This window comes from Pleurodeles waltl, chromosome 7, assembly GCF_031143425.1.
Source record: "Pleurodeles waltl isolate 20211129_DDA chromosome 7, aPleWal1.hap1.20221129, whole genome shotgun sequence".
NCBI classification, from domain to species: Eukaryota; Metazoa; Chordata; class Amphibia; order Caudata; family Salamandridae; genus Pleurodeles; species Pleurodeles waltl.
Window position 1 is genome coordinate 1275285166 of NC_090446.1, and position 14061 is coordinate 1275299226.

The following is a 14061-nucleotide window of genomic DNA, read 5'->3' on the forward strand; positions in this document are numbered from 1 at the left end:
GGGAAAAACCACAAGCCTTCTTCTGCAGCCCCTTTTTCCAATTTTTTTGAAAAAAACGAAATTTTCACTGTATTTTGGCCAATTTCTTGGCCTCCTTCAGGGGAACCCACAAAGTCTGGGTACCTTTAGAATCGCTAGGATGTTGGAAAAAAAGGACGCAAATTTGGCTTGTGTGGACAAAAAGTTATGAGGGCCTAAGCGCGAACTGCCCCAAATAGGCAAAAAAAGGCCTGGCACAGGAGGGGGAAAAGGCCTGGCAGCGAAGTGGTTAATGAGTTGGTTAATACTGTGATATGTTATTAAAGCGCTTAGAAGTAGACTGTAATACGAAACAAAGGTCTAGTTCATCTATAAACTAAAGCTGGCATTTAGTTCATTCTGAAGCATTAACCATTTTTGCAGATTAAAAGAAACGTAGACATAGGTGACCGGCCCAGGATCAGACAATGCGCTCAAATGGAGATGCTAGAACCCAGAGCCGGAGTCCGCTGGCTCAGTCAGTCATGTAGTCTTCATTTTATAGTTTACCCTCATACCAGTGGAATTTTGCACTTACATTATTGGACCAGGGACTAGTGCATGACATCATATTTGTGTTCGTCATTGTACATATTGGTTACTCATTGTAAACCAGCTTTGTTATGCCTATTTGTATCATAGTAATTCCGCAGAGGTGCGCAATGTGATCCGACATTTCAAATACCTTAATTACAGCCTGCTAAACTCAGGCCCTGAGAGGTGACAGTTTCAAAGTAATTATTAAAGCCTAAAGATATTTCAAAAGACAAGCCAAATGGCGGTAAAAGTGGCCTTGGAACAACACACCACATCATACCCTATCTCCGGCCTGAACCAACTGAGCTACCTTAGGCTCCAAGTGCTCCTGAAAACTGAGCAGAATATGCCCTTCAGCTAAGGATGTGGCGTTACACCCACAGCTGCAGACTTGGGAACTGTCGAGCCGGTTCGAGTCTCGGCGTTGGTTCGCCCGTGCCTAAAAAAGAAGAAATACATTTAAATTGTTAGCAAACAATGTTGAAACGGAAACAAAATGACAAATGCAGAATGTCTGCAAATGAGCATAGAGGAAGTAAAACGACATTGTGGAAAACAGGGGCAAAAACATATACATCAGAACACGAGCCAAGGCAGGAAACAATTAAACAAAGAGTTCCCTCAAACAACTGAGCGTAAGGAAACTGTACTTGGCCGGTGCTCTTCAGCCAAGAACAGAAGTGATGTATTGGCTGTGCAAACCTGTTAGGAAGCAGCAAAGAAAAGGGACACTGCAGTAAACCTACCATAGGTAAGCAGCAGGCTGGATCAAAGGGCCAGATGTGGGAAGATTCCAATTTGTGACTTGCAAATTGTGAGTCAGAGCAACTTGCAATTTGCAAGTCACAAACTGGAATGTAGGATGGTGTCCCTGACACCATCTGCAACTTGTAAGGGGGTCGCAAAGGCCCACCTCATTAATATTAATGAGGTGGGTTGCAATTTGCGACCCCCTTGAGACTCGCGACACTCACAGGGATGGTGGCCTGCCCCTGCTGGAGACAGAAGACCACCATGTCTTTGACTGCTCTTAAATAAAGCAGTGTTTCTTTTTGTAATGCAGCCCGCATTTTCAATGCAACGGGTCTCGCATTTGTTCAAGTTAGAGCTATCAGTGTTGTAAAGCAAAAAAAAGCGCAGCTATGTTAAATGCAGCGCGATCGCACTGCATGGAAAATAAACAGATAAAGTAGTCCGGACTCCAGGCAGAAAACATCGAGCCTCGTATGTTTTTGATACTTTACCGGTGCTGTGTAGGTGGGCTAAACACCGGAAAAGGCATGACGTATGCATGCCTTTCACAAATGAAAGCAAGCGGATTTTAAAAGGCAAGCCCACGAACCAATGTAAGTGACTGACGTGGCCTGGGCGTGGTTTCAAGCCCAAAGAGAGATTACAGAATGGACGGAGCACTTTGTGCTCACCCATAAAAATGAAACATTTTTGTTTCATTTTTTCAGAGCAGGCAGTGGTCCATAGGCCCACTGCCTGCTCTGGAAAAATGTTTTTAATAACATTCACAAAGGGGAAGGGGTCCGATGGGGACCTCATTCCCATTTGCGAATGGGTTAGCACCCATTTAAAATGGGCGCTAACTACGATTGCTTTGCGACCGCGTTCGCGGTCACAAAGCAATCTGGCATTGCACTGCGACTCGCAATTCGGAATTGCGACTCGCAAACCCGTTTTGCGATTCGGTAACCAGATTACCGAATCGCAAAACAGGTTTTGTGCAATGCCAAGTGCAGTTTGCACGTCGCAAACAGCGAAATTCGCTGTTTGCGACGTGCAAACTATTAACTAAATCTGGCCCCTAGTCCTTTAACGGACTACAGAAGGTCTTGCAGACAGCGCATGTGTGTTGCCAAGGCTCGACCTAAAAATGCATCACAATTTCTAAGCATTAAAATACTTTAGCCACTGGATTTAATGGACTAAACCTGGGCATGCAATTATGACTATGGATTCAGACTTTCACAAATACATCTTTCAGCTATTCTTACACTGTTTACAATAACAAAGATATGCCAGTGATCAAAATAAATTACAGTGTCTTAACATATATTTCATATATATTTTATATCATTTGAAAAATGTCAAAATCAAATCGAATTACTTTTTTATGGTTTTCATTTCCTGTACCGCCTTAGTTGTGCACAATAACTATTTAGTAAATATTTATACGAGCATACCTGTATGGCTCTTGGTTTTTAATTTCCCTGCCAACCAAACAGAAACCCATCAAGCCAATAAATATATCATGATAGTAGCCAAGATCTACAAGCGCAGGGTTTAGCAAAAAGTGAATTCATGGCACTGATATAGTCCAATGCTGCGTGGATTAAATATTCTTTGTGTTTGTTTATTTTTAGCTCCCTCGCTCAGTGTGCAGTGAAAACTGCCCCCCTGGCCATAGGAGAGCTGCTCGACTTGGATACCCCAATTGCTGTTTTGACTGTCTCCTGTGCTCAGAGGGAGAGATCACTAATAATACTGGTATGAATGATACTTCAGTATGTTAATGTAATTGTATTTGATATGTGCTTCAGAAACAAGCTCTGCATTAGAGCTAAATGTGCCTAGAGGAGCTTTGAGGGGTGTTGTTATATTAACATAAAAGGTCATCCTACAATAGATGTGTGTTTCTGCAACTGATCAAGCCATTCTCAGACTGCTCAGCTTGTGAGCTGCACATGTGCCTACAGCGTTGCAGGTCGGGCTGGTGTGCATACTCTACAGTGGAAGTAGAATGGAGAGCTGGGAATTCAAATGGATTTAAGAATGCTAAATTACTACTATACTTAATTTCTGTTCCCTGCAGCTACAAGTGTTCAAACTTTTGCAACTACTATTACATCACGTCGGGTGTCCCCCGAGGTAGTGCAGTTTTAAAATTGAGGGTAAGGTATTTTTTACCACATGATGCATACGACCATGTCTGAGTTTTTTCAACAAAAAAACTAGAGCTGAAAACAATAATGGGAAACGTTTTTTCACCAAATCAAAGCAGCTATGAAAAATACATGGCTAGGACACTTCACCCAGAGATCTTTGTAACATGTTTCATCATGGGTGACCTTTCACACCAAGGTAGATGAATAACTATCTTTTGCTTTTTTAGTATATGTTTCTGCAGATAGTATATAAAAAACAAGTTGGTTAAATGTTTTTCTTGCGTTCCTTTAAGCACCCCAGTGTTAAAAGGGAAACCGGTGAGATACACTCTGAGATATTTTTATATAAAGGAGGACCACCTTGGCCTAGGTCACTGATGATGAAGCATGCCTCAAAAATGTGTGGGTGAGGTGACCTATCCATATCTTTTTGATGCCTGCTTTTATTTGGTGAAAACAGTTTCTCACCATTGTTTTCAACTCCAGCATTTTTTGTGTGACATGTTTAGATAGGGAAGTTGTGCTTGGTTTGTTTAACCTTTTACTCTCTTGCGCTGAACACATCTGGTTAAAGTCTGACTGCAGCTGCACCTTGAGAGTAATGGAGCTTATTCATAAAACCATTTGTATGTACAAGTTTAATTTTGCAGGTGTTCACAAACGGGTTCCTGGCCCTTTCCCACTCTGGAAAAGGTTAAAGGTTTACTCATGTAAAAGACAGAAGTAAATCCCTTTCTAGAGATTGAAGGAGAAAAGAACTACCTCAGAATTGAGGGGTGGGGGATGCAAAGGAAGGAGTTTTACCACAAGGGCAAATGTTTTTTTCATGAAGAAGAAAAATAGCTACTACTTTTGCACTGGTCCTATCAACTGTAGGAAATTGATTATTAATTTAGGGTGGGGGCCTACCCACTATAAGTAATAATCGCAATCCTTGTAACAGTCACAAAGTTAACCTGAGCTCAACCTTCTGAGAGCTATGACACAGAGCCAACGGGCTTAATTTAGGGCAATGTGTAAAGTACCTAAACAGTACCAAAACAGTAATAAAGTCAAAACATAACATAACAAAAATTCCAAACCAAATTAGAACAATAGATTAAAGTTAAATAAAATAAATATATGATGGCAAAATGACACAAATCCCTTTAAAGGGAACTGCAGGTATGAATTTTATACTGTAACATAAAAATTGAACCAGAAAGCTTTAAGCTCCAACCGTGATTAGCTGGTCATGGTAGACAGGGACCTAGGTGCATTTTGAGGCAGACCACAATGGAGAGCAGGTCAGATACAGAAATCGGTTTCAATACGTACAAAGGTTCTACCTTGGGGCTTAGTCTCAAAAATGCAAAATCTTCAGAGGGCAAAGCAGCAGACTGCAGGAGACCAAGAGGGCGTCATCTTGTGAGAGAATCAATGAAATCAGTCCTGGTGAAGTTGTTGGTTTTCGTTGGAAAAGTGAATTCACATACCCTGGGAAGTCCTCTTGCTGGCTGGATTTTAATATTTCTATGTTCACACTTAGGCCCTCATTACAACCCTGGCAGTCGGTGGTAAAACGGCGGTAAAACCGCCAACAGGCCGGTGGTAAAAAAAAAAAATGGAATTATGACCGTGGTGGAAACCGCCAACATAGACAGCCACTTTAACACTTCGACTGCCACGGCGGTACAAACAAACAGCATGGTGGTCACCACCAACAGACAGACGGAAGACAATGTACCGCCCACACTATTATGACAGGCCAAATCGCCACCTTTTCCGGGGCGGATTCAACACGAACAAAAACACAGCAGAAACAGGACTTGGAAGGGGAAACACTCACCTATACACATTCCACGAGGAACCAGGACGCCATGGAGCCTGAACTCCAAATACTCCCTGCGATTGTCTTCCTGCTCCTCTACCAGGAGCACGACCAATGGCGGCGATGACCACAGTGAGTACTGCACCTACGACACAGGGGAGGGGGGAGGGAAAAGAGAGTGACACACACACGAAACATGCAACACCCCCAACCCCACCCTCACCCACAACAACACACACACCAATATATGCTAAAACATTACATTTACCTAACCCCAACTGGAAGAACGCAAGGACAAAAGGAAATTAGTTGAACGATTGTAATCAAGTAAAATCCATTAATCAAAAATGTATATACACTATAAACAAATATGTACACCAAGAATTAAAGTCCAGGTACTGCACCAATATAGTCCGTGGACCACTAGGCCCAAAATGCATGGGCGAGGCCCACACAAGATACCCGATCGAAACAGAGAGAACACTGCAGGGGCATCAGATCGAAAAAAAACACTGGCACCTCAGGGGGAAGGGAAGGGGGGGTACCTCAGCCGGATGAGTGCCAGCTCCAGGAGGGGGATCCATGCCCATTGATGTATCATGTGGAGTGCAAAGCCACAGTCTCTTAAGCCTCTCCAGTGGGTGGTTTGCCCACTGCTTTATCCTGGGGAGTGAAAAGCCACAGTCTCTCAAGTCTCTCCTGTGGGTGGTTTGCCCACTGCTTTATCCTGGGGAGTGCAAAGCCACAGTCTCTCAAGTCCCTCCAGTTGGTGGTTTGCCCACTGCTTTATCCTGGGGAGTGCAAAGCCACAGTCTCTCAAGCCTCTCCAGTGGGTGGTTTGCCCACTGCTTTATCCTGGGGAGTGCAAAGCCACAGTCTCTCAAGTGGATAACAGTCTCCACTGGTTCTGGAGGGGGCTTTGTGCCCAGAGTGCTTCATCCTGCCAAGGACAGAGGTAGTGGATGTGATACTCCACTGGTTCTGGAGGGGGCTTTGTGCCCAGAGTGCTTCATCCTGCCAAGGACAGAGGTAGTGGATGTCTTTCTCCACTGGTTCTGGAGGGGGCTTTGTGCCCAGAGTGCTTCATCCTGCCAAGGGCTGAGGTAGTGGATGTGACACTCCACTGACTGTGGTGCAACATGCAAGCTGGCCAGGCCCCTGGAACTGACCACCAGCCTCGTACGAATGACCACTGGGGATGGCAGCCATGTCTGCGGTGGTGCCACTGGCTCAGGATTGGGCGTGGCCGCTGGCAGTGCTGGCAGCAGGCTCAGTAGCGTCGAAGCTTGCAGCGCTCACTGGGCAGCAGTGCTGGTGGGGGGCTCACTGACCTTGGTGCTGGCGGCGGTCTTGTGAGCGGCAGTGCTGGTGGGGGGCTCACTGACCTTGGTGCTGGCGGTGGTGTCCTGAGCGGCGGTGTCCTGAGCGGCGGTGCTGGTGGCAGGCTCACTGACCTTGGTGCTGGCGGCGATGTCCTGAGCGGCAGTGCTGGTGGCGGGCTCACTGACCTTAGTGCTGCTGAAGGGCACAGTGTCTGTAGTGCAGGTAAAGGGCTCAGTATCTTGGGTGCTGGCGGCAGTGCCCGTGGCGGTGCCGGAGGCGGTCTTGTCTGCCATGCACTTTGGCGGCGACGTTGACTTGCCTTTCTTTTTCAGGCCCTTCTCCACCTTGGATGGTGGCGCAGCTGTCTTGCCACTCCCAACTGTTGTCCTGGCTGAGCCCTTGGTGGCAGGTGTTTTGGCCTTCTCCCTCCGGATGTGGGCAATTTCTTCTGTTTTGGAGGTGGGGGAATGTCCTTGGCCTCGCTCTTTGGGACACTGCCAGCCCTTCTGCTTGGTGCACTCCAGAATCCGGTTACTGCTGGCACCACTGTGCCCGGTGATGTGGTGGCTGAGGTGCTGGGTTGGGACCTGGAAAGGCGGGCCCTAGGGGACGGAAGGCGTGGGGGAGGTGAAGGGAAGAGGTCAAGGTTTAACAGGAAAACTTTTTTAGACACACTGGGACGGGTAGATGGAGGGGGTTTGGGAGTGGAGGAAGAGGTAGTGGTTGTAGGAGGTGTTCGTTTGCTGACTTTGGGTGAAGGTGCATGGGCTGGAGGCTGTTGTGAGGTGGATGGCTGTTGGGTGGGTGTGTGAATGCGTTTGTGTAGTTTGGGAGGATGGCTCACAGACACACCGGTAGAGGACACAGGGGATGTGTGAATGGTAGTGGGGGTGGTGATTGCACGTCAGCGGTGAGTGGTGATGGGCGTGCTGGTGATGGAGGTAGTGGCTGAGGATGTAGTGCATGCAGGTGTGAGTGGAGACGTGACAGGGAGGGAGGAGGGAGACGTGAAGGAGGGTTATACAGTGGAGGAAGTGGATGTTGGTATGTGTGCATGGATATGATGCTTGTGTGAGTGCCTGTGGGATGTGTGGTGCTTATGTTCGCCAGAGCTACCCTTGTGTGTTGAGGTGTGTGCATGCTGGTCTGATGGTGTGCTTGGGATAGGCTGAGGTACTGGGGATTGGGTCTGGGTTGAGGAAGTTGGAGGGGGAGGTTGGACACATGGACAATGGCTGCCATCAGTGCTGAGGCCAGGGTCTGAAATGCTCTATGTTGGGCTGCCTGGCCAGAATGAATGCCCTCCAGGTATGCATTTGTCTGTTGCAACTGCCTCTCTACACCCTGGATGGCATTCAGAATGGTAGACTGCCCAACAGTGAGGGATCCCAGGAGGTCAATGGCCTCCTCACTGAGGGCAGCAGGGCTGACTGGGGCAGGGGCTGAGGTGTCTGGGGCGGAGGAGATGCCCACCCTCCTGGGTGAGTGGCCACGGGCTACACGCTGAGGGGCTGCTGGGAGGGCGGTGCTGGTAGGGGGGGTGGCAGCTGTACCTGTAGATGCGGGGGGCACAGAGGGGCCTGCCAACGCAAGGGAGCTCCTATCAGAGGAGGAGTCGGTGTCGCTGGTCTCTGCTCCAGTCCCCGCCGTGGAGCTCCCCTCGCCCTCTGTCCCACTGGTGAATTCTGACTCCATTGTCTCGCCCTCCAGGGCCATGTGGGATGCAGCTCCCTCCTGCTCCGGTGGCACAGCTCCTCCGCCTGATGATGCTAATGCACACAGGGAGACCACAAAAAGGGTGGGAAAGAAAGTGGAAAGACATGTTCAGTACATGCAATACCGCTACCGTTGGCGGACAGTACAGACAGAGCAGCCCTCTGCACAACGCCATGCACTTAGAGTTCCCTAATTCCTCACAGGGACATGGGGCACATGGCCTATGCCCGATTGCTGCACACATTGAAGTCACAGGAGCCTGACTAGGTGTAGATGGCTCTTACTACTGGTGGGGTTGGGCTGCCACTTAGCCTGCCTCACAAAGGGTCCTTGCCTACAAGGCTCGCCCAGGCCTAGGGGAACCCACAGCCCACCTACCACAGCCAGTCACCTCCAATGCGCGCAGAGTCAGATGGATGTGACTGTACTCACCTCCTTGCGGCTGCTGTGATGCCCTCAAGCGCCCAGCCAACTCCGGATACGCCACCGCCAGGATCCGTAACATCAGGGGGGTCATGGTGCGACGGGCACCCCTCCCACTTTGGGAGGCCATCCCCAGCTGGGCCTCCACTGTCTTCTTGCTCCAGAGGCGAATGTCCTCCCATCTTTTACAGCAGTGGGTGCTCCCTATGTGGTGGACCCCCAGGGCCCGGACGTCCTTGGCGATGGCACGCCAAATAACCTTCTTCTGGTGGGCGCTGACCTACAGGAATAGTACAGGGGAAAAGGTACAACATTATTCGTCCGGACCGTCACAGTCATTGGCCCACGTTCCCACCTTGCCCTGACGCACATACACTCACCATCGGATCATGCACGCCTCATTCCCCCCCATCTCCCATCCAAACCACTCCAAACAGGCATTGCCCATACAGCATGCTCACAGTGTCCTCACCTGTTTGTCTGAAGGACCGTAGAGTAGCGTGCACTGGGGGAGGACCCCATCCACTAGTTTCTCAAACTCCTCCGATGTGAAGGCAGGGGCCCTTTCCCCAGACACATGAGCCATTGTCGCTTCCAAACTGAGGTCACAGCAGCACTTGCAGTGTAGGTCCTCTCCTGTTGAAGATCAGTTATCAAGTGAGTGAACAGAGAGAAAATGGCGGTCACGTACGCGGCGGTGCGTACCGTCACCGCCGGCGTATATCGTCATTGGCTCCTGGGACCCATAGGGTCCAATGTTAACCAATGCAGGATTGCGCTGCGGTCTTCGACCGCCTACCGCGACGGTGTACAACGCCAGCGCAGTCACCTCATATCCCCTTGTCCCACATTACAGGTCAGGCAGCCGCCATTTACAGGGGGCCACATGGCATTATTTTTAAATGCATCACACATATCTAGGCCTTGCATACACACTAAGACAGGCACATAGCAGATTGACAAATGTGTGCAATAAAGTTGTTGTTTTAGTACCTCAGTGTTGGCTGACCCTCTGCTCGCTGTTCTCATCCATAGGGCACGTCTGCTGGGGCAGGTGATGAGATGGCGGCATCCTCCGGTGTACAGACCGCTGGTGGACCTGTCGACAATGGAAGAGCAACATGTAATAGTCACCTACAGACTTGATCGTGCCACAATCCAGGAACTGTGTGCCCAGTTGGAGCCAGACCTGATGTCAGCTATCCTCAATCCCACAGGAATCCCCGCTCTAGTGCAGTTCCTGTCAGTACTCCATTTCCTGGCAAGTGGGTCTTTTCAAACAACAGTGGCCATAGCTTCGGGGATGTCCCAGCCTATGTTCTCAAACGTGTTGTCCAGCGTGTTGTCTTCCCTGCTGAAACACATGCGCAGCTACATCGCTTTCCCTCAGGTGGAGGATTTGCCTATAGTGAAAGGTGATTTCCATGCCCTGGGACATAGCCCCAACATCATAGGTGCCATTGATGGGACACACGTGGCCTTGGTACCCCAAGCAGGAGTGAAATGGTGTACAGAAACCGGAAGAGCTACCATTCGATGAATGTGCAGATGGTGTGTTTGGCCAACTAGTACATCTCCCATGTGAATGCCAAATTTCCTGGCTCAGTGCATGACGCTTCCATTCTGAGGAATAGCAGCATCCCTTATGTGATGGGGCAACTCCAGAGGCACCGTGTGTGGATATTAGACGAGGACAAGGACCCTATACAGTGTGAATAGTTGTCTGGGGTTGTCCCTAATGGTTAGTGTGTGTCTAACAGTTGTCCCGTGACATTTGCAGGTGACTCTGGCTACCCCCAACCTGTCATGGCTACTGACCCCAGTGAGGAATCCTAGGACAAGGGCAGAGAAACGCTACAATGAGGCACATGGATGAACTAGGAGGGTTATAGAGAGGACCTTCGGCCTACTGAAGGCCAGGTTCCGGTGCCTCCATATGACAGGTGGTTCCCTATACTAATCACCAAAGAAGGTGTGCCAGATCATCATGGCCTGCTGTATGCTGCACAACTTGGCTTTGCGACAACAGGTGCCTTTTCTGCAGGAGGATGGTCCAGAAGGAGGTCTTGTGGCAGCTATGGAGCCTGTGGACAGTGAAGAAGAGGAGGCAGAAGAAGAGGACATAGACAACAGAAACACTGTGATCCAGCAATACTTCCAGTGAGCCACAGGAAAAAAGACATCACTGCCTCATACATCTGATAAAATTGTTCGACCTATCATCTGTCTGTCTCATTCACCCAGCGTATGGACCCTAATTTGTCACTTTCCCTTTCGATTTCACAGATGTGGGTCCCATTGTGTGACCTCTGCTATGTTACCTCATGGACTAGAGCTATGTGACATAGGTATGTTTACAATACAATGGACATTGCTATTTCCCTCAGTTATTGCAAATACACATTTGTGAAAGCACAGACTGACTCCAGATTGTTTTGTGATTCAAGGGTCTTTATTTAAGTGCTAAACAGTGGAGGGGGTTGTAAAATGGTCAGGGGTGATGGTGGAGGAATGTCCATGGCAGAGTCCAGTTATTTGTCTCAAGTGGGACAGAAGGATGACATTCAGGATGGTCTCATTTCTTGGCGGGGTCTTGGCATTGTTCTCTCTCTTTGTCCTGGATCTCAGGGACCGCTTGCGGGGTGGTTCTCCATCTGCAGGGGGGATGGGGTGCTGGTGTCGTTATCCTGTGGCGGAGCCTCCTGTCCACTAGCGCCGGCGGAGGTGGTGGGCAGGTCATCGTCCAGGCTAATGTCAGGGGCCCCTTGTTGTGCCACAGTGTCCCTCCTGGTGTTCACGAGGTCCTTCAGCACCCCTACAATGGTGCCCAGGGTGGTGTTGATGGACTTGAGTTCCTCCCTGAACCCCAAATACTGTTCCTCCTGCAGCCGCTGGGTCTCCTGAAACTTGGCCAGTACCGTTGCCATCATCTCCTGGGAATGATGGTACGCTCCCATGATGTTGGAGAGGGCCTCGTGGAGAGTGGGTTCCCTGGGGCTGTGTTCCCCCTGTCGCACAGCAGACCTCCCAGTTCCCTGGTTTTCCTGGGCCTCTGTCCCCTGAACCGCATGCCCACTGCCACTGCCCCCAGATCCCTGCTGATCTTGGGGTGGTGGTTTAGCCTGGGTTCCCTGTAGTGGTGGACACACTGCTGCTTGACATGTCCTGGGGACAGAGGTATGGGCCCGCTGGGTGGGTGCTGTGCTGGTGTTTCCTGAGGGGGGAAGCTCTGTAGTGGCCAGTGACTGTGTGAGGGGAACCGACTGTCCCGAGGTCCCAGATGGGCCGGGCTGGTCATCTAGATCCAGTTGGACAGAGCTGCTGTCATCACTGTGGGCCTCTTCTGTGGGGGGAGTGGATATGTCTGGAACCTCCTATTCGGTGACGTTGAGTAGGGGTCCTGCAGGGGTGTAGAGGCATGATTATTGCATCTGTGTGTGCCATGGTGTGCAATGGGTGGGTGACCTTGTACCCCAGTGCTTACATTCTTGTCTAAGACCTTGTGTGATAATTGTTTTGGGGTCTGTGTGGGTATCTGTAGTGGACATGCATTGGTGATGGGTGTCCATGCTTTGTTGTTGCATGCAGGGCATGGTGTTGGGATGTGTGGTTTGTGATAGTGAGACATATGTGAGGAGTTGGAGTGATGGGGGTGAGGGCGAGGGTGGGGGTATGTGATAGCATGCAGGTAGGGTGGGGGATGAAGGATGAAGTAGTGAAAGATTTGACTTACCAGAGTCCATTCCTCCAGCTACTCCTGCAAGGCCCTCAGGATGCAGTATAGCCAAGACCTGCTCCTCCCATGTTGTTAGTTGTGGGGGAGGAGGTGGGGGTCCGCCGCCAGTCCTCTGAACCGCAATGTGTTGTCTTGAGACCACGGAACGCACCTTCCCCCGTAGGTCGTTCCACCTCTTCCTGATGTCGTCCCGTGTTCTTGGGTGCTGTCTCACTGCGTTGACCCTGTCCACGATTCTGCGCAATAGCTCCATCTTCCTAGCTATGGAGGTGTGCTGCACCTGTGATCCAAATAGCTGTGGCTCTACCCGGATGATTTCCTCCACCATGACCCTGAGCTCCTCCTCAGAAAACCTGGGGTATCTTTGCGGTGCCATGGGGTGGTGTGAGTGATGTGCGAGGTGGTGTGTGTTGTGATGTGTGGGGTGATGTTTAGGGGTGTGTGTTGTTTTGTGCGTGGATGTGTATGAGTGATGTTGTTGTGTGCCTCTGTATGCTGGTGTGGTCTTTGCTTTGCTGTCTCTCTGCTTCTTCCAAATTGTTCACTGTAAGGGTTTGTGGGTAATGTGGGTGTGTGTTTTATATTGTATTGGGTGTGTGGGAGTGGTGTGTGTATGTGTATCAGGTGTGTATATTTCGATTTGTCCAATATGGTAGTGTTTTGTAAATGTGTGTGTATTTTGAGCGCGGCGGTGTGTACCGCCAATGGAATACCGTGGTTGAAAGACCGCCGTGTGGATTCGTGGGTCGTGATAGTGTGGGCATATTCCTCTTTGCGTGACGGTGGAGGTTTTGTTATCGCCAGTTTATCACTGACCTTTGGTGTGGCGGACTTGTGTGGTTGTCTAGATTTTGGCGGATTCTGAGCTGTGGGTCATAATAGCTGTGGTGGGATTCCGCGGCTGCGGCGTTGTGTTGGCGGTCTTCTTCACGGCGGTAGGCGGGATTTACCACCAATGTTGTAATGAGGGCCTTAGTCACTTCTTTGGAACTCAGAATCCTTTAGAGGGGTGAGGTGGGGGAATAATACTGCATGCTGTGGCCGAATTTAGTTCCACAAGGCTAGATACCTTCTCCACAAGGCCCAGCTGAATCTGAAATGATGCTGTGGAAAAGCTCTGAGTGGGAAAAACCTGAATCTTTAGCTGAGCGGCAGAGCACCTTGGTTAGATAAGCTTGGCATGTTGGGCCTGGCCCTCCAAAGGTCTTGAGGTTGAAAAACTTTCAGTAGTAAATTAGGTTACTGGCTGAGGGGGGTGAAACCCTACTCTAGAAAAAAACAATTTCTGTCAGAGTGAAACCACAAGCAAATGCCAAATTAACCTGTGCTTAACCCTCTGGTAGCTTGGCACAAAGCAATCATGTTTAACTTAGAGGCAATGTGTGACATATTTATGCAGCATTTCAAACAGTAATAAGGTGAAAACACAACACAAGAAAAATCTCACACAAATTTAGAAAAATAGAGTACAATTAATAAACATTTTGAGACCAAAGCAACAAAAATCCAGTGAGTAGAACTGGGAGATATATAATTTTAAAGATTTGAGTGGAAATAGTGCCTAGAAGCACAAAATGCCAACTGTGGTTATCTATTCACAATGG

At 49.3% G+C, this 14061-nt stretch overlaps 1 protein-coding gene across 1 annotated transcript in view; it reads left to right on the plus strand.

Moving 5' to 3' along the window:
• Positions 1-14061, plus strand: part of LOC138247024 (vomeronasal type-2 receptor 26-like) — a 180107-nt gene that overhangs the window by 21484 nt on the left and 144562 nt on the right. Inside the window, exon 3 of the mRNA XM_069201772.1 lies at positions 2928-3051. Coding sequence (XP_069057873.1) covers positions 2928-3051 — 124 coding nt within the window. The remainder of the gene's footprint in view (positions 1-2927; positions 3052-14061) is intronic.